The sequence below is a fragment of the Phyllostomus hastatus genome, unplaced genomic scaffold (assembly GCF_019186645.2).
Source record: "Phyllostomus hastatus isolate PE091 unplaced genomic scaffold, TTU_PhHast_1.1 phas_scaffold_317, whole genome shotgun sequence".
Classification (NCBI taxonomy): domain Eukaryota; kingdom Metazoa; phylum Chordata; class Mammalia; order Chiroptera; family Phyllostomidae; genus Phyllostomus; species Phyllostomus hastatus.
In genome coordinates, this window is record NW_025334023.1 from 1,755,033 (window position 1) to 1,774,827 (window position 19,795).

The 19,795-nt window shown below is 56.2% G+C and overlaps 1 protein-coding gene across 1 annotated transcript in view; it reads right to left on the reverse strand.

Moving 5' to 3' along the window:
• Positions 1-17,141, reverse strand: part of PDE2A (phosphodiesterase 2A) — a 90,795-nt gene extending 73,654 nt beyond the window's left edge. The window contains exon 1 of the mRNA XM_045817962.1: positions 16,874-17,141. Within this exon, the coding sequence (XP_045673918.1) occupies positions 16,874-16,944 (71 nt within the window). The 5' untranslated portion in view covers positions 16,945-17,141. The remainder of the gene's footprint in view (positions 1-16,873) is intronic.
• Between the last annotated feature and the right edge of the window lie 2,654 nt (positions 17,142-19,795).

A 19,795-nucleotide genomic window follows, 5' to 3' on the forward strand; every position in this document is an offset into this window, starting at 1 on the left:
CTCTTGGGGGCCAGTGCAAGTGGGAGGACCCGGTGGAGGCCCCCCTGCCAGGGTGGAGGCAGCTGCCCCAGGAAGAGGGCCAATCCCAGCCTGCTCAGGGGCTCCAGAGGGGGAACCAGAGGGAGAGTGGGTGTGTGTCCTGATTCCTGCTCTGGCCACTGTTCCTCTCAACAGCAGACATCTCCCCACCCACCTAGTTCAGAGTGGCTGACAGGGCTTGGCTAAACTCTTTCAGGTGTCAAGTATTTATATCTCTCTTCTCTCTCTCCCTCCCTCTCTCTCTCTCTCTCTCTCTCTCTCTCTCTCTCTCTCTCTCTCTCTCTCTCTCTCTCCCTCCCTCTCCCCAATTGATAACACTGTCAGCAGCACCTGACAGCCGCTCTGGATGCTCATGTGCCCTCAGAGGCGCCCCAAGGCTCTTCTACCCACAGAGCCTTGCTCTCTCCAGACTCCTGAGGGAGGAACAAGACAAAGGCTAATTAAGCGCCCACTACGTGCCCCTGGTGGTATGAAGCATTTGACCTTGACTATCTCATTAAACTGTCCACTGAGAGCTCTGAGAGTTCACCCCACCTCCTGCAGCTCCTGGTCCCTCGCCTCCCTGGTCCCTGCCCCCACCTCACAGCACCAGCCGATGCACAGAGCTGTCTGGGAACCGGCAGTGTGATTCTCAGGGGCAGTGCTCATGGTGAGGGCCAGGGGAAGCAGGGGAAGGTATAGGGTGGGCAGGTGGAAGGTGAGAGGAAGAGGGAAGGAAGAGCAGGGGGAGAGCAGGCTGCTGCACACCAGTCTCACTCCATGTATACACACCTTGCAGGCTGGGCCTGGGCCACAGCCCAGAAGATCGACCTACGGCACCATACTCCCCGGAGCCCCAGTTCCTGGAAGGTGGCGCTGCGGCAACTACTGACTGACTGCCTCCCAGCCTTCTCTTCTGACTGCCTGGAGACTGCCTCCTCCATGCAGCCCCCCAGCGGATCGGTGTCGCTGCCAGGGTGAGAGTCTGGGAGCAGCCTGGGGAAAATGAGCGGTGACCCCTCCTCTCTTCCTCAGTCTAACACTCTCCCTGCTCCTCAGGAACATGGTTCAGGTAGATGGGTAGTAGAAGGGCCGACGCAAAGGCTCATGTTCAAGCATGCTCATGTGTGTATGTGCACACGTGCGTGTGCATGTGTGAATGTATAAATAAGTCAGTAGGACAGATGAGTTGTAAATACAAGGTGTGAGCCACATGACCTGGGTTCAAATCCCAGCTCCATTTCCTGGCTATGGAATGTTATGCAAATCACTGAACCTCTCTGAGCCTTAGTTTCCTTATCTCTACAGTGGGGTCACCAGTAGTCATCAAGCAACAGGTTGGATGATGAATGAGAGATTATAAATGCAGAGCTCTGGCACAATGCTTGGCACATAGTGTTTTTCGCTATGTGAAGGCTGGCACTACTGTTACTGAGAGCATGTGTGTGCGTGTGTGCGTACGTGTAGGTGCCCTTGGTGGGATTTCTGGCACTCCAGCAGGGGGGTGTAGGCTGCTCCCTCACCCTCAACTCCTCTAGAATAGGGGCTGTAGCCCACTCTCAGCTCAGCCTCAGAGAAGGGGAACCTATGGCACCCCCCCAAAAAAACCCACCTGTACTGGGTGAGTCTGTGTGAGGGAGATGGATGGCTCGGGGGCCACCAGGCAGGACTGGTGATTAGGAGGCTAACAGCCCAGCATCCGGAAAGGAGTGGGAGGGAGGCTGAACTGTGGGACCATCCATCAAAGCTGGCAGGCCCAGCAATGCTAGACGGCGAGATGGGAGAGAGGCCAGGGGACAGCTGTGAGGTGGGGGAAGTGTAGACAAGTGAGGGGCCGTCAGCCAGACGCAGTCCAGCAGTGACCCGCTCAGTAACCCTGAGTGAGTCACTGTAACCTTGGGGCCTCAGTTTCTTCATCAGAACAATGGGATCAAATGTCTCTCTCTGCACAGAGAAGTTCCAGCCACAGTAGACACAGTATCAGGCCCAGGGACAAGGGGAAACCTGGGGAGGTTGTGAGGGGTTCAGAGATTCTCCTACCTCCTACAGGTGCACATTGCAGCCGAAGACCCTGGGGTGCGGAGTAGGGGATATGGCACAGTGTTTGTGCTGGCAGCTGGGAGACCCAAGTATGAATCAATTTATGGGGGACCCTAATCCCTGCTGATCTGAGGTGAGCCCCTGACTCCCCAGGGCCTTCCCTGAATGCCCACCCCCCACCCTGCCCACCATTACCACACACACGCCCGGCCTGTCAGACAGAGGAGGGAAGGGCCAGAAGCACAGCCCCTGCCTGTACAAATTTCACTCAACCTGCTACTTCTGGAGGTAGCAGTTGCCTGGAAAAATCCTGGCCGGCAAATCCGGGGCAGCAGGGCCTGTCTGGGGCCTGGTGGGACCCTCACGGGGCCCACAGTCTCCATCCCTCTCTAACAACCTCAGCGAGCTTGATTGAGTCACTTACCTCTCTGGGCCTCAGTTTCAGCAGCCCTAAAATCAGGCAAGGAACAACAGAAATCTTCGGGGGGCTCTTCTTTCCCTGTGAGACAAACTGCAGACTCACGGCAGCCTCTCCCACCCAGTGCTTCCCCAGGCTCCCCGCTTACACCCCGCACTCCGGATGTAAGGGTGCTCTGGATTCTGTCAGTCCCCCATCACTCTGTCGGCTTCCCTCTGGATTCATGCCTCGTGGATCACTGGCCACCTCTGGACCTCTGCCCCTCCGCTGGGAAATCTCCTCCCCACCCAACAGAGACAGAAGTATTGCCACTCTGCAAGGCCATTGGCCCCTGACAGAGCTAAGCCAGACCCCACTGCAGAGCCACCAGTGGCCCCCAAACTCCTTCTCTGGAGTGCCTGTGTCCCCATCTCACTGCGAGCTGGACCTGATCCCCAGGGTTGGGGACGAGGTGGGCAGCTCAGGGGATGATGGCACTTAGAGAAAATGAAAGAAGGGAGGAAGAAGGGAGGGAGGGATGAAAAGAAAAGATAAGAAAGGAGGGGAGCAGAGAAAAAAATGGTCCTCAATATCCATTCGGTCTAACAACCTGAATGAACTCAGTTCAGTCCAGGTGGAGCCCTCCATGCTTGGCCCCCCCCACACCCATCCCCCGCTCACCTCGCCCCCACTCCCCTTTGGGCCTGGCCCACGTCACACACGTCAGTACAAAGGCCCGGAGCCAAGGGGTCTCTGGCCTCTGCCTGCACCCTGACTGGAGGCTAAGAACAAGCCTCGTCGTCATAGCGACACTGCGATGCTGTCATCACTAATTCATCGTCCTAGCCCTGGGAGGCCAGCGAGGTGTCAGGAGAGCTGGTCAGAGCCGATGAGAGCAGCCACTGGGAGCGGGAGTCTTCAGGCTGTGGGCCTGGGGGTGGCCAGGGATTAAATCCCACCCCCACCTGCCTGTGTCCTCCCCTCAGTCTGCCGATGCCCTAGGAGGAAGCAGCACAGTCCTCTCTTCAATCTGTCCTGCACACCTACTGTGTGTCCAGCTCAGTCCAACCACTAGGGTATGGGGTGGGGGGCTCGGTGAATGCCGGGATAGAAAGCCTCCCACCCTAGTGCTTACTAGTGTGTGTCCGCACCCTGCTGTCCTCGATAGGGCAGGGGGTGTCCCTCTAATGTCACAGGGGCTGAGGAGGGGTGGAGAGAAGGGGGAGGGAGTAAGCCTATATTGTGCCCCCTCCAGGCAGGTAGATGCCAGACATCCCTAAAAAGTAACTCACTCAATCCTCCCAGAAAACCTGCAGGGGTGGCATTACTACTCCATTTTACACATGCCTGGATGTTCTCTCTGCCTAAATCCTCCCGGGCAATCCCATCTCCTCCTCCTCCTCCTGGAAGACTTTCAGGATTCGCCACCCTGCACCCATCCCCCGTCCTGTGAACTCCCAGTGATGGTGCGTGAGGGTCCTGGTCTCCCCAGTCAGACTGAACTACTGGCTGCTCCTTCTCCTGCCCAGGCTTGTAAAGAGCACACAGAGTGCGCAGCTGCGCTCCTGGAGGTGAGAAGACCGACGAGGTGCCCGGGAGCACAGGCGAAAGTTGTGCTTGATTCGGAACCCTCCCGGGACTTCCCCAGAGGGTTCGGCTTTTTCCTGTTGGAAGTCACCTGCTCCTCAGCCTGGGAGAGAAAGGCCAGACTCCACCTGCGAGGCACCCCTGCCCTGCTCTCACCTAGTCCCTTCATTCCCGGAACCCGAAACAAGGAGCCCCTTTGGAGCAGAAGGATGGAGATGAAACTAACACACATTCACTCAACAAGCATTTGTTGAACTCCTAACGGTGTGTGGCCTGTAATGGGCCTTGAGATACGACAGTGAACAAAATGAAATTAATTCCTTTCCTTTCGGAGGGTTTGGTCCTATAAAGTCAGAACCAAGGTTTGCTTTACACACATTAACCTATTTGATTATTTACGATATGTATGAAGGTGGATATTATTATGCTTATTTTACGGTGAAGAACACTGAAGGTTAGAATGAAAGGGACCTGCCCGAGGCCATACACTAGTAGCCAATAAAGGCAGAATTCAAACCGCACATCTCATTTGAGAGAGAGAGAGAGAAACATAGATCAGCTGGCTGCCTCCCGTACACACTGGAACCTGGGATTGAACCCACAACCTTTTGGTGAATGGGACGACACTCCAAGCAGCTGAGCAACTTGGCCACGGCTCATTCTTCCTCCATTTCTGGGTGGGGCACGGGGGTCACAGACCTCCTCCCCGCCCTCAAAGAGTTCATGATCTAGTTCACCCATCCCAGTTCTCCAACAAGCCCCACAGGAAAGTGTTCCTTGAGTCTGATCTGACTCCCCCTGCTGCACCCTGTCTTGGCCCCTCTTGGGGCCTCAGTGGGGTGGAAGATCAGCTTTCCTCTCCTTGCAGAGCCTGGGGTGCTCCCACGAGCTCCCAGACCTCTCTCCACCCCCACTTTGCACACAGGCCTCCCCCTGCAGGAGGGAGTGAGGTGTGCATTCTAAAAATACCTTAATCCCTCCCTGCTTGTGCTCTAATTAAGCTGAGTGAGTCACTACTTTAAGTAATTTATTGCTAGTTACATAATTGCTTTAATATTTGCCTCTAGAACTGGGGAACAGAAGTGCCCCCTTTCTTTTCAGGGAATTGCTAATCCATAGAGGGGCGTATGGCGCTCAGTGTGGGGAGATAGGGAGGGGAGTGGAGTCATCTTGGACAGGCCCCAGTCTGGACCGAAACATGGCCACGTCGGCCAGGGCCCCAGGGCGTACCTGATCCGAGGAGGGGCAGACTTGTGGGGGCACCAACTCTTGCTCCATCACCCACTCCGTGGGTGTGTGAGGTCCTCACTCCCAGCTGAGTGAGCCCTCGGACCAAAGCCCACCCTCAGGAGACCACGTCCTGAACATCCCTTCCCTGCCTCACCGCCTCCGCCGGGGCACGGGTACCAGGCCCAGAGAGTGCGAGCCGGTCCTTGGCATCTCCCAGCTGGTCAGAGGCGGCCCCACTCCATGTGCCCTGCGAGTCAGGTCGGCTCGAGGAGAGCCCGGCACCCTCGCAGCCCTGTGAGAAGTCGCGCCCGGAAGGGGACTGACTGCGGAGAGTGCAGGGGAGGCTGTGGGGGGAGGGTGGGTGAGAAAATACTCCTCTCTTGGTTGAAATGGCGGTTCTATGACTGTATATATTTATCAGAACTCATTGAATCATACACTTTCAATTAGTGATTTTATTGTATATAAATTATACCTCAATAAAATGGATACAAAAAGTAAATTTTCAGAAAGAAACCAGACCCTCACCTTCTGGGCTCCCATAACATAACAGCTGGGCAGAAACTGTGGAAGGGAGGTGCGAAGAGCCAGCTATGGAGGGCACATAGTAGGTGCCACGTGGAAGGTGTTTGTTTCACTCAGTTCCAATTAGCAAGGACTCACCAGGCACCTTCTGCGGGTGCTCACACAACCTCGATCTCATTAGCTCGCCCCCAGCTCCCGTGCAGCGCGGACAGCGAGCCGCACTGCACACCAGGTGCCTCACTGACTGTCTCATTTAATCCTCACGGCAGCCCTAATAGGGTGGCCTCTACTATCATCCCCCTTTTACAGATGAGGGAACGAAAGTCCCGCAGCTAAGAAGTGGAAGAGCTGAGATTTGAACCGGGAGACATTCCCCAGGGCTTGTGTTCCTAATCACTCACCTGTACTACTAAATGGCACAGGTTAGCAAGCCAGGCTTGGAGGATGTGCCTCTGACCCCAGGCCTTGAATAATGAGATCTTACGAGTAGAGGCAGGGTGCGCCCGAGCAGAGAAGGCAAGTGAGCGAGTGTGAGCTCAGAGAGGCAGCGAGAGGCAGGGCCAGCTTCGGGAAGGAGGGAACTGGGTCAGGCAGCAAGCCTGGCGGAAACGCAGATGAAGCCGGGCGGAGTCTGAAGAACTGAGGCGCGGGGTGCCCGGCTATGCCAGCCTGGGGTTTCAATGCCCGCTCGGTGCTGCTCCTGACTCACTCCCCCAAATTTGTCTCTTCCCAGTTTCTTGGCCCTAATTGCCTACTCACAACCACAGTCACCACTTTACCAAACACAGGCAAAAAAAAGCCTTCATCCCAGAACTTGTCAGTGACTGTGCATGTGGCAGGGGAGCGCTCCAGGCTTGAGGGCAATGGAAGGGAAACCAAGACCTGAAGAGTGATAGGGATTAGCCAGGTGAAGGGAGGGGCACCGAGAAAGGGCGCTCCGGGCAAGGGGGGCAGTGCGTGCATGAACCCAGAGGCGAGAGATGCCGCGCACCTGGGGGACCGCAGGAGGTTGCGCCCCGGCCGCCTGATGGGCAGGCAGTCTCTCTGCCGCGTGGGAGCATAGCGGCGGTGTGCACCCTGCATGTGCTGAGTCACATCTGTGTGGCACGTCTGGGTGTGTACACCTGAGCTGTGTGCACGGGTGTGGCAGTTCACTCTGTTTCTGTCGTTTCTAGGTCAGTTTTTAAATTCATCCTGAGCTGTGTCTGCTTCTCAGTGTGTATCGATTGTCTGAGTGTGTTGTCGGCCTCTTTGTGTGTGGGTTTCTGTGTCTGAGTTTTTCTCTGCGCACGTGTGTTTGTCTCCCTGTGCCTGGAGCAGTATGTTTGTGGCTGGCACACTTGGTCCCTTAGCTCAGGTTGGGGGGCGGCGGGGGGTGAGGGAGGCCAGAGGAGAAGCCCAGGGCAGGGCTGCCGCAGCTGGGACCCAGTGGCACACAGCAGCAGCACCTGATGACTGGCGAGCACTCAGTGGGGCAGAAGGCTGCACCAGAGACGCTAACTACCACTGATGCGGAATCAGTGGCTGGAGGCTGGGCAGAGGCTGCAAGTGGATCCCCACGGCACACGGCACTCGGAGGAGCTGGCAGGGCCAAGGCCTCCAACCTCCCTCCACCAGGAGGGGACTGTCATACTGACTCACCGCCCAGGGAGGCCCAAGGCCCAAGCTCTGGAGAGCAAGAAGGATTGAGATCAAACTCCAAGATAAAAGTCTTAAAAAGAAGCACTTTTATTAGACTTGGCAGTGGACTGGTCATAAGTGCCATCACATCAATGGCAACAGTGACACAGCTCTGCTCTTGGGGGCCATGTCTGAGGGGGTGATTGCCAGTGCCACCGAAGGTGCCCTGGAGTGTGGAAGCCACAGGCCCGCTGAGGCGGGGAGGGATGCTCCTGGAGGGGGGTCTACGTTGCCACACATCCCTGCATTGCTGGGCGGACACCGGGGAACTAGGGCCACAGCTCAGGCGGGTGGGTGGGTTGGGGGCAGAGGCTGCCACTCTTTCTCTGACCGTCTATCCAACTCATGTCCCTAGTCACCCCCCAACGCAGCCTTCTTGTCGCTCACCTGAGTCTCCACACCAGCCCCCCGCTGGCCCCTCTAACTGACCCTTCACTTACAGCTTCCTAAATCCAAAGGTAACCGTGGCCCAAACGGCACTCTTCAGCAGCCGCAGGGCTGCCCCGATGCGGGGGCAGGGCAGTTGTGGCAGGAGGCGGCCCCAGTGCAACAGCAGATGGCTGAGGGCATGTGGGGCACCCAGGAAGCCCTGGTGGTGCCTGGACGCCCACCAGGATTCAGTCACTGTGTCAAAGTGGGTGCTCAGAGGCAGGGCCTAGCTTCTGGCTTCTGCTCTGAGACCCACCCAGCTGTGTGACCTTGGGCAAGTTGGCACCCTCTCTGGGCTTCAGTTTCACACCAACCATCAGTCCCGACAGACCTTCCAGATATCCACCCCTTTCCCTGTGCTCTGAACCCTGGAGGCTGACTTCTAGTGCTGCCTCACACCCCCCACCCTCTTGCCCTCTGGCCTCCAGTGGGGTTCAGCCAAGGAAAATGGGACATTTGCTCCCTCACCTGCCCCACCTCCTCTCACAGCCCCTGTCTGAGCTGGAGAACTCTTCTTGCCCCTCTGGTCTCTCAGATACTAGTCCTAAGTACCTCGACATACCCTTTCCTGCACCACCTCCGTAAGAGTTGCTTCATCAAACTGCCTTCGGTTAAACCATTTGAGAGTGTCGTCTGTTTCCCCTCTATAGCACAGGGCTGGCTCCTTGAAGGATCATTGAAGGGCAGTCTGTAAGCCTTATTTTCTGTCTAGCTGCCAAACACCACCTCATGTAAAGTTGTAAGATAACTGAATTCCCTGGCATGGCAAGGATGCTCTTCCAACCTGCCTGCTTCTCTCCTCTCCCCCCCAGTTCCAGCCCAGCCCCCAGCACCGGGCAGCGTCCACCTCCGCTCCATCCAGAGCCAGTGCCTGCGCCTCCAGCCATGGGCCTCCCACCCTAGATCCTCTCACCGCTCAGCACAAAGGAAGCTGTCTGTCTGCCTGTCTGCCTGTCTGCTCCAGCTGCACCAGTGCTGAACCAGCAAAGCTGCTGTGGAGATGCCCGGTCCTACCCAACATCACCCCCACCATCTCCACCAGAGGGTCCTCGCATTCAGCCCCCTGCCTCCGATCTCGAGCCTCCAGGAAGACATGTTTATCCCCAGTTTTTTCCCAGGAAAGGGGGTCTCCCTGCTTCTACCTGCTGGTCTAAGGAAAGGTTATAGGGAAAGCTTTGAATGTTAGGACAGTAGAAACCTATAAAGCATTTGATGCAAAGATGAGGAAATTGAGGCTTCCACAGGAGGCCTCTCGCTGTCCCGCCCCACCACAGGGCTCCTCTCCAAGGAATCTCCGTGCTCCCTGGCACAACAGACTTCACAGGTTCCTGGGAGGAGTCTCGCAGCAGGCAGACGCTCTGGTCCACACTTCAAAGGCAACATCTGAGGCCTGGGAAGAGTGGAAATGCCTTGGTACAGGAGGTGGCCTCCTGCCAAAGACTTCGATCTCCACTCAGAGCTCCCCACCTCCTCTAGAGCTTGGAAGGAGAGAGGGAGGGAGAGAGGCCAGACACACACCCCTCTCTCCTCCAAGCCCTGCCATCTGGCCCTGGATCCTCCTGTGTGATGTTGGGTTAGTCACTATCCACTCTCTGAGCTTCAATATTTGCATCTACACAACTAAGAGGCTGAGCTGGAAGACCCTGAAACTCTCTAGTGGGGTGCAGGTGTGACTCTGAAGTGTCCCCAGGAGAACAGAACTATGCCATGGCCTCTCAGCCACATCTAACATCTCAACCAAGTAGCCCCAGGTGCTGGCAGACTCAACATGAGCCTGAACACAAAGACAACTGGATCCTCCTGGGGTTCTCACGGACTGGGAGGGTCCCAGAGTCCCCTGAGGAAATCCCAGCCCCGCACATGACAACCCTTCAGCCCACACATGTCATCTCATCTCTATTTTCAGGCAGGTAAGGACCCAGGAGAGAGTGTCGAGTAGCCAGACCTTGGGCATGGCCTTGCTGTGTCGGCAGGTGTCCGTGCCTTCACTCACACGCCCTCACCCATGCCCCTACACTCGAACGTGGACACCCGCAATGCAGGGGTCCACACCCACGCACAGTTTTACTAGAACATATGTACATAATGCTCTACCCACGGGTACACACGCACAAACCACATTTGCATGCGCATAACCACTTACCAATAAATCAGGCATAAAAATGGACACTCACATTTTCACACATATGCATATGTCCATACTTTTGTACAAACACTGACCCACAAGCTCTCACCCTCTCAGACCTATATACGTACATGCACAACTGGAAGCTCACGTTCAGGCACACACACACACTCAGATACAAATTTCACCCCCAACTCAGTATCAGGCAATTCACAACATGGTAGAAGCCCAGACCCCAATGCAATGTCGTTCTAAATCCACATCCAAATTTAAGCCTGTCCAAGAACTGTGAGGAGAAAATTTCTTGTCCGCTGGCTTAAACCCTCCAGTCATGTCCCTGCTGTGTGGGGGCCCATCTCCCCTCAGCCTTCCTTCCTCCCTTCCCATTTCAGCAGGACCCTCTCAGCCCTGGCCCAGTGGAAGTGCACAACAATGTGCTGTCCTCTCTCCACCTTCATCTCTGCTCCTTGCCCAGCTTCTTCCCTCACCCTCTGGCCTTTCAAACATAAGGAAGATCCAGGCTGCCAAGGACAGTATGTGACAGCAGCCCCTGCTGGAGACAAGTGGCATAACAGCACAGCCGTATGGTACACGGTCTACTCCCTTCCCCAGGCTGAAGTGGAAGGGAATATAGTAGAAAGGGGAGGAAGAAGAGGAAGAAAAAGTCAGGAAGTGTGGAGGAGGAAAAGGAACAAATGGCTGGGAGAACCAAGGATGGATTTCAAGCCTCAGGCTTTCTTAGGTTTCTCCACTCCAATCCATTCAGCCCAGGCTGCAAGATCAGTCCCCCGACAGCCCAACTCTAATCAGGTCCTGCCCCTGCTCAGAACCCGTGGGAGATCCTAGTGTGCCACAGTAAGAAGTCCAAACTCTGAGCCTGGAATCAGGTCCCCTGAGCTGGCTAGTCCACCTCAGCCTCAGCCCTCGCCTTCTGTCCCTGGGGCCAGGTCTTAGCTCAGCTGCTCCTCTGTTGAGATGTCTAGTTGCTCATATCTTGCCTGTCCTTCATGGCCCAGCCTTTGCCATCTGGAGCTACAATCCATGGAAAGAGCAGGAGTTTGAGGAGCAAACAGACCTGTGCTCCAGGCCCGGCTCCATCCATTACTGGCTAAATACCTCTGAGCAAGTTATTTCCTCTCTCAGATCCTCTGTTTCTTCATCCAGAAAGCATCAGTCTCTTGTGTTTGGAAGGAGGATTAAACGAGGTCATGGATGTGAAAACAGTGCTCTGAAGCTGTAAACTTGTATGTGAAATGTTTGTGAGGAGTAATAATTATGGCTTAACTCTTTACCCCTGCCCCCAGCTGCATGCCCCAACCCCACCCCCCACTCCAATACAGAGCAGACAGGGATTCCTGAGGGAATGGATTGAGGCTGCCTCACCTTTGGGCCCTGCACCCCTCAGCACCCACCAGGGCCTGCCCCCAGCCAGCCTCAGCAGCAGGGGGTGGATTTGGATCTGAGGAGGGGCAGTAAGTAGTAAGTGTACTTATTGCAGATTCACACTGGACTACAATTCCCAGAATGACTCACAGACCCTCATGGGCGTGGCCACAGGCTTAAACCCTTTCTTACTAAAACCCTTTCCTCCATTGTAATTTCTGGGGATTAGTCTCAGACTAGACAGGGCAGCCTAGGGAGGTGGTCACACGTCTCTGAGGCCCCTCGGCTCCTCCCACAGAGCAGCCGCCTTTCTCACCGTGCCCACCACCACAGCTCCATTTCAGACCCGCTTGTCTCCCACACAGTGACAGCTTCTGGGCTCCCAGCTCTGGTCTCTCCCCCTCTGGGCCCCACTGAATCTTTCTAAAAGTGTAGGTGCATGTGGGTGGTTCGTAATGGCAACAGCTAACCTTTATAAGCACCTGCTACATGCCTGCAGTACGATCTCCACTTCCAGACTCTTCAGTCATCCTGCCAGGAAAGGATCGTTATTCCCACTCCACTGCTCACATGGGGCTCAGAGAAGTTAAGCAAGTTGCCCAGGACCACACAGCCACGAAGTAACGCTGCCGAAAACCTTTGCCTGTCTGCCACCTTCTCTATCCTATTTTCCAAAGCCTGCTCTGAACCCAGGGCAGCCATCCGAAGAGTGAGAGCCCACAAGCCCCAGCGTCCACACATCTCAGCAACTGCATTGTTGGGAAGTCCTCCCAGATATTTGACTAAATCTCTTCTGCTGCACCAAGCTCCAGTTGCCTCCTGTTTTTTTTAGGGAGGGCCGTGAAAAGGGTGACTTCAGGGACTTCAAAAATTGGACCACGTCACTGGGGACCTGGCCTTTCCCAGGGAGCAGGCAGCTGAACAATGGGAGATAAATGTGTTGAACACATCCCTGTTACTAAATATATCGACTTCCCAAAAGGACGGAGGTGCTGACAGGGAGCCCGTGGCCCCCGCCCTGGAGGCCACAGTCTTGTGGTTAGGCAAGCCAGGCACTCAGAGCAGTGAAGGCTGTTCCTGTTGTCCTGGGGGGCGGGGCAGAGGGGGTGGGACGCAGTGTAAAAGGGGGATGTCTCCTCCTCTAGGCCAAAGCTGCCAAGCCCAAGCCGGCTTACTTGCATATTACTTTGCATTCATTTGCATGCCACTTTCTGGAAGGGACCCACATTCTTCAGCCATTGCTTCTCAATTTCCGGGGTCTCTGTTTTCACTAAACACCCCATTCTCAAGCAAGGTGGTGGTGGGGGGGCTCAGCAGAACTGCGGGGGGCACTAGGAGAGACCAAGAAGTTGCCAATCGAAGGCTATGCCTACACAGCAATTCCCTCACTCTGCTGCTCTTCGCTGCCCTGTCCCCACCGTGCCCCCCCACCACCGTACTTCCTGCTTGGATCACGTGGAACTGCCACCGCTCTCACGAAAGCAAAGCCATGCTTTCGCTCACCTCAAGGCCTCTGCACGTGGCATTCTTTCTTCCTGGGGCTGGCCCTCAATTCTTCATGGAGAAGTGATTCTTCCTTCTAAGGTCAGCCCCCAAGCCTCTCCTCTTAAATGCCCCCGCCCCCCTACAGGGGCAGAGGTAGAAAAGACCACGGTTTCCGTCCACATGGCCACTGGCTCTGTGCATTTCCTCGTGGGGCTGCCATGTCTGGTTGAGCAGCAAGCCAGTGAACGGCTGCTGAGTGAACCAAGGACTAGATGAATCCCCCTCCCCCTCCCCTGCCTCTCTGGGCCCTTCTAGTCCCTCTCAGGCCAGATGACATCACTCACCTGCAGGAGGGCCAGGGAAGAATGCCTCTGCCTCTAACACCCCCTCCTGTCCTGGGAGACTTCCCCTCCTGAAGCCAGGGGGTCCCACAGCCCCTCTGTGCGGGTAGGAAGTTCTTCCTGTTGTCTATGCTCAATCCCTGTTCTGGCCATGCCTGCTTCTTGATCATTAGTCAGAAACTGCCCATCTCAGTTTTATGATGTGTTCATGTCTTTCTCTGTCTAGGATATATTCATGCCACTCCTGAACCGTATGCCTCAGCCTGGCCCTGCCTAGGAGGAAGGACACTGTCCAGGAGAGAGAAATGACACAGCCGGGCCAGATGTCCTGGAGTAGCCAGGCCTGGTAGACGAGCCCAGGGCAGGTATATTCACTACAAGGGAAGGGCTGCCCAAGAGGGAAGGGGTGAGCATCCTGTCCCTGGGGGTATGTAAGCTGGACTGGAAAGATCTGTGAGCAAGCTGCACAGTGGAGTGAAGCAACTTCTAGAAGGAGGCCCAGAAGCTCTTCACACCCTCTCCCACTCAGAGGCTGCACTGAGCTTGGGTGCCCAGCCCTGTGCTGGGTGAGTAGGGAAGCATGAGGAGGTGGCTCCTGCTCTTGAGGAACTCGGCTGGCCGGGCAAGCAGCTCACACCCAGGGGACATCACAGGGGAAGGCTGAATCTAGGCCACATTTTTGATCCTGTAGCATCAAAGAAAGAGACTTCAGGGAGGGCCATGGAGTCAGATGGTGAGAGAACAAAGGTGGGCTCCCCAGGGGAGGCTTCCTATTCAAAAGCCTTTCCCCAGCCCCCTCACCCTACAAGGAAAAGTCTGAGCCCCTTAGTCTGGTACTTGAGACCCCACAGGATCTGGTCTCTTCTGCCCTCCCCTTCCCAACATCCTTCACACTCCTGCCAACCCAAACTCTTCCTGCCCCTTCAACATGCCACACCTCTCACACCTGCCCACCTTTACATGCTGCTCCCTCTGCTGGTCACTGCTTAGGCAATTGCTATCCATCCTTCAAGATCCAGTTCAAATGCCTCTTGCCCCCATAGTTCCTGGGGTTTCCTTCTGCGAGCACTGCTCACATGGAAGGGCTCTAGATATCCATTCCTGCCTCCCTCACCCGACTGGGCACCCTGCAAGAGCGAGGGCTGGTTGGTGTTCTCCCTGGGTCCCTGGTGACCAGTCCAGTGGGCACCAAGCAGGCACCGTGGAGTCCCTATTGAATAAGTGACCGACTGAACGAATGGATGCACACAGCCACGGAAGCATGCTGAGAGGGCAGACTGTGTAGGCCAGCAGCAGAACCTGAGGAGGGCAGACCCGACCTCACAGCAGCATGGCTGAGGGTGAGACTCCCAGTCCATTAAGACTGAAGGGGGTATGTCGGGAGTTCTGTCTCCCCCATTTGGCTAGATCCCAGCCAAGCCATCAGTAGTCCCTGGGGACAGGAGGCTGGAGTGGGAAGTAGGAAGAGTGGCAGGAGCTGCTTGGTGGGCAGGGAGAACTGGGGGTGTGGGGAGTCTAAAGGCAATTAACCCTTCCTGAGCCGACCCAACTAGGGCAACCAAGAGGTCCCGTGCGGGGCCTGCAGGAGGAGACGGAGGCATGGGCCTGATGAAGAGCTTCAGCCCCAACCCTGTAGCCAGAGGAGGGTAACAAAGCCACAGCCTCAGTTTCCCGGTCTGGACAAAGGCAGCTCTGTGATCTCTGCCCCCCGCACCCTGGCTAGAAACCCTGCAGGGCTCTCCCCACTACCTCACTTGCCTGAAGCTTCCAGGGGCTTTTCTCCCTGACATCCTGACCTCCAAGCTCCTGCCACTGCCCACCCGCATCCCAGTCCAAGCCTGAGCTAGCACGTGCCCCCTCCCCCGTCCTCTCCCCAGCACCCCCAGTCTCTCCCTTCAGGAAGACCCTGGTCTCCTCCATAACTTGGCCCACTTGGACCCAGCCCTCACGACGCCTGGGCTGGCGTGGTCTCCACACTGGCCTCCTGGATCCCATTCTCCCTCTTCCATTCAACCCTGGCAGTGCCCCTGAGGCAGCTTTCTAAAACCCAAATTTGGTCATGCTCCTCCGCTGCATATTACCTTCCTGGACTCCCCAGGTTCCCCAGGAAAAAGCCCAAGAGGCCTGGGGTTCGAAACTACAGCATGTGGCTCCTGTCTGCCCTCCAGCCTCCTCTCCGCATGTGCCCAGTCCCAACCTGAGGCCTTTGCTCAGGCTGTACCCACCCCACCCCCCACCTGTTAGCTTGATCCTGGCCTTCACTGCTTAATTATTCTCAAGCACTTTATGTCCAGGCAGCTTAGAAGGCCCCAGAGGGCAGAACCATTCTTGCCTGTTTCTTTTCTACCACCTCCCACAGGGTGTAGAATGAACTGTCCTGGACTCATGGAGGTGGCCACACATTCAGCAGTCCCCGCCCTGCCAAGGTGGGCCACAGCATCCCAAGCTGTGTCTTTAACCACCAGGGAAAGAAAACAGCCACCCACACACACTTGGATGAACAGACACATATGAACACACACACACAGCAGTACTAATATTCAGACACTAACAAATACACCTGCAAACACAAATGCACATGGAATCAAATGACACGCTTCATATTGAGTCACTCTATTTTGTAGACACAGCACACATATTAACATGCATCCCAACGTGCAAATTCAAACTAACATGCAGACACACAAACCTGTACTCAGGTATGTGCAGATAAACTCTCACTGCCACACTGGGATGCTCACACGCCCTGAGAGGATACTGCATAGCCAGCCACAAGGACTCCAGAGCCCTACAGGCTCCTTTACTCCCCATTCATCCCCTTGCACCCCCCTCATGTACAGATATACACATACCCTCAGGTAGCCGGGCGGAGACCTGCACCTCCACTGACTTGGAGACACGTGATCGCTTGCCTGCTACCTCAGCAACCCTCAGATGGTGGAGGGGCGCCTCCATGGAACCCCCTCCACTCACCTGCCTGTGCATTCCCCTGCACATGGGCAAACACGAGGCTGGTGCACAGGGGCCCCATTCCAACGAACACTGTGGCTCTCCCTGGGACGGGTGCTTTGGAGTACAGTTGCCTAAACTGGCAGCTTTGAATCCCAATCCCAGCTCCATGGAGAGCAGTCGCTCCAGACCCTCTCCTGTTCTGGGGCCACTTATTAATTTTTGTTCTCATTCTCTCTCTCTCACTCACATACCACACGTGCACACACATGCACACACAGAAGCCCTGGGTGGTCCAGACGCTGTCCCTCTCCAAGGTCCTGAATCAATCTATATCAGCACCAGAGCTCCTTGGAATGCACCAACCCCCACCCACCGACCTCAGACCCCCCAAACCCCGCCCCTGAAGGAATGATTCGGGTTTATTACCAAACCCTCCTGCAACCACAGCCCCTCCTGTGGGACCCCAGCCACATCACCCCCGAGATTGACACCAGGCATCCTCACCCTGTACAGAGCTCCCCCCTTCTACCGTCCAGCAACCAGGTGACCAGTAGCAGGATCGATCCTCCCACGTGGCTCAGCTCCCTGCCAAACCCAGTTCCTTGGAGGGACTCTCAGGACCCTGCCCTTAACACCTCTTGCAGCCACTCGCCCGAACCCTAGCCCCTCAACAGTACTCACGGCTCAGCCGGTCTCGCTGCCGGGTACTGCTGACTCCTGCAGAGGATGGAGTGGCCGCATGCCTGCCCCATCACTCCTCATCATCTGCCTCCCCAGCCAGACTAAGGTGGCACCTCGCCCTGCCCCTCTGCCCGGGGTTCCAGGCAGGGCACCTGGCCCAGCAGGCACAGGGACCAAGAGCAGCTGCCTGTCCCCTACTCAGACTGGACTCAACACCCCAATCCAGCCCTGCTGCCCCAGCTGCTCCCGGCTGCTCTCGCTTCTCCTGCTGCCACTGCCTCAGCCGCTAGGCTGGCTCTGGGAGGAGACTGGAGCAGTTCTGATAATGCAGAAGGGGGAGGGGTGAGGGAGGAGGAACAGAGAGGCCCAGACAGAGAGGCAGAGAGGGAGAGAGGGAGGGGTGGAGAGAGACTCTGGCTGGAAGAGAAAAAGACTCACACACAGAGGGAGAGACTGAGAGAAACAGGGAGAAAAGGGGAGAGAATCACATGAAGAAAGAGGAGAGGGATCGGAGTCCCACCGAGATCAAGATGAAACTACAAAGATCAGAGAGGCACAGAGAAACACACACAGAGGAACAAAGACAGAAAAGGAGAGGGGGGAGTAGGGACAGAAATGGAGAGAGGGAGGGACTGATGTAGGAGACAAGAGAGGCTAGGATGGGATCTAGGGTGAGGAGCAGGTGGAGGGGACCCAGACCCTCTGCTCCCCCCTCACAGAAGCCCTCGGGCACGGGAACACGCCTGCATCCTCAAGGAAGGAAGGGCCGGGCCTCCAGGCAAAACTCCTCTGGGCTCCCTTGTTGGGTCTGTATCACATCTTACATGTATCCCCAGCATGGAGTTGCATACAAAGAAGGCTCACATGCTTTTGCTGATGGCCTTTGGACTCGGAGCCTTGTCAGAGTCCACTTCTTGGTGGCTCTGCTTATCTGGGAGCTGATGCTTAAGTATGGACTCCTGCCTGGAGCTGCGGGCACCCAAGCCACAGCACCCCTACATGGCATTCACCATGGAGGCCTTCACCACCAAGGGGCAAGGTCTGCTGCACTCCTGCTCCACCCCCAGAGAGGACCCCTCCAGAGGACCACCTAACCCAATGAAGGGGGGGCAGTTTACACAATGGGACAGGTAGGGAGTCATTTAGGCAGAGCTCCTGCTGGACATAGGAGAAAAAGCTCCATGCCTGGGGGCAGGAGATGGGGGTTTGAGTCCTGGATGCACCATTAACATATTCACTCATGTACAAACACCCATGACTGACCAACCTCGTCTGATATGACTCAAGCTGCTCCTTGCCTTGGAGAAGCACCCAGGCAAGAGGAGGGGGAACTTGCAGTGTGACAGAGAGAAGCATGGGGTCTGTTGTGCCCAGAGGGGGCCCCTGGCCCAGTGAGGGGTTGGTGAGCATTTCTGGAAGAGAGGATATCACCTAGGTCTTTAAAGGAGAAGGGAGTGTATTCCAGGCTAGAGGAGCTACATGTAACCCTCACCAGGCTCTAGACAGAGAAGCCCATGAACTGAGGGCAAACCTGACCCCTGCTGAAGGGCATGGGCGTGCACAGTTGCAGGGGGATGGACAGGAACGACTGAGCTTGCACAGGAGGCCTGTCCAGGCTGAGTGCTGCAGAAAGCAGTTGGCTTAGGAAGTGTCAAGAAAGAAAATGTGAGGGAGCTTTTGCTTCCTGCTGTGGCCCCAGAAGGTAGAATTTTTTTTTTAAATCTCTGAGAGCTCTGGAAAAACTGATTTCTCAGCCTGACCCATCTCTGGGACCACGTTGCTCCATGCCTGCTGGCCGAGAAGGCACTCTGCGGTGTCAGAAAGCCAAAGCTCTGGACCACGTCCAGTCTTGGCCCTCATAGCTCCCCTTCACGCGCTGAGGAGCCTGGCGGTAAGGAGCTGAGTCAGAGGAGTTAAAGGAGGGCTCCTCCTGGGCACGGGTGAGGGGGAGCAGGTGCATTAAGGCCTCACCGGGCCTTCATTCAGACTCCTCCTGCCCCACCCCCATTCAGGAAGCCTTGCCCTTGGAAATTTGGGAATATACTCAAGCAAGTCAGGTGGGAGGGAGGATCCCCCCCCATTCCACTATCACACCAAACTCCACAGCAGCCCCAGAAGTAAGGCGTCTGCAGGAACGAGGTGCAAGATCCAGGATTACTGGATACTCCCAGCTGGAAGGTCAAATCCCAGCTCTGCCGTGTGTCGTGGGCAAGGTATTTAACCTGTCTTAACTTTAATTTAGTTTTTTCATCTGAAAGATGGAGTCACCAATTCCAAGCTCAAAATGGTCTGGGGAATGTCTGCAAGGTTCCCAGTACATGGCGTTTTCCTCTCACCCCTTCGAGTCCCCTGAAGAGGCTGAATTGATTGAGCCCAGGGAGTAGGAGCCCCAAAAGTTGAGTAGGAGTTCCAGTAGAGTAGAGCTGGGAGAGGGAAGGTGCAGAAAGGGGAGAGAGCTTGAGACTAAACCGGCCCATTCTTCCCTCCTCCACGGTGAAGTGGCCTGCAAGAAGACCTGCCCGCGCAGGAACAGAAGGCCTTGAGCGAAAACAGCGAAGCTCCGCCCCGCCCCAGGCCCCGCCCCTGGGCGCTCTCCACGGTGCTGATCCATGCGTGTCCCGTTCACAGGCCCTGCCTGGCCCACCGCTCTCCAGCCGGTCAGCAGACACCGTGCATGCTTGCTGCAGAGCTGGAGGGTGGTGGGAGGCAGCAGGATGCTCCTGGGAGGCGGATGGCTGCCCAGAGTGACAGGTGGATCCAGCCTCCGCCCAGGCTCCACAGGCTCCAGCTACTTCCTCCTGGCCAAAGGCGGCTTCTCAGCGCCCTCCCCCGCTCCGTCCTATGAGGCTGTTCCCCTCCCACCTTCCAGACGGCACCTACTCTGTCTTGCTCACTGCCTCATCCTACCTTCACCCCCTCAAC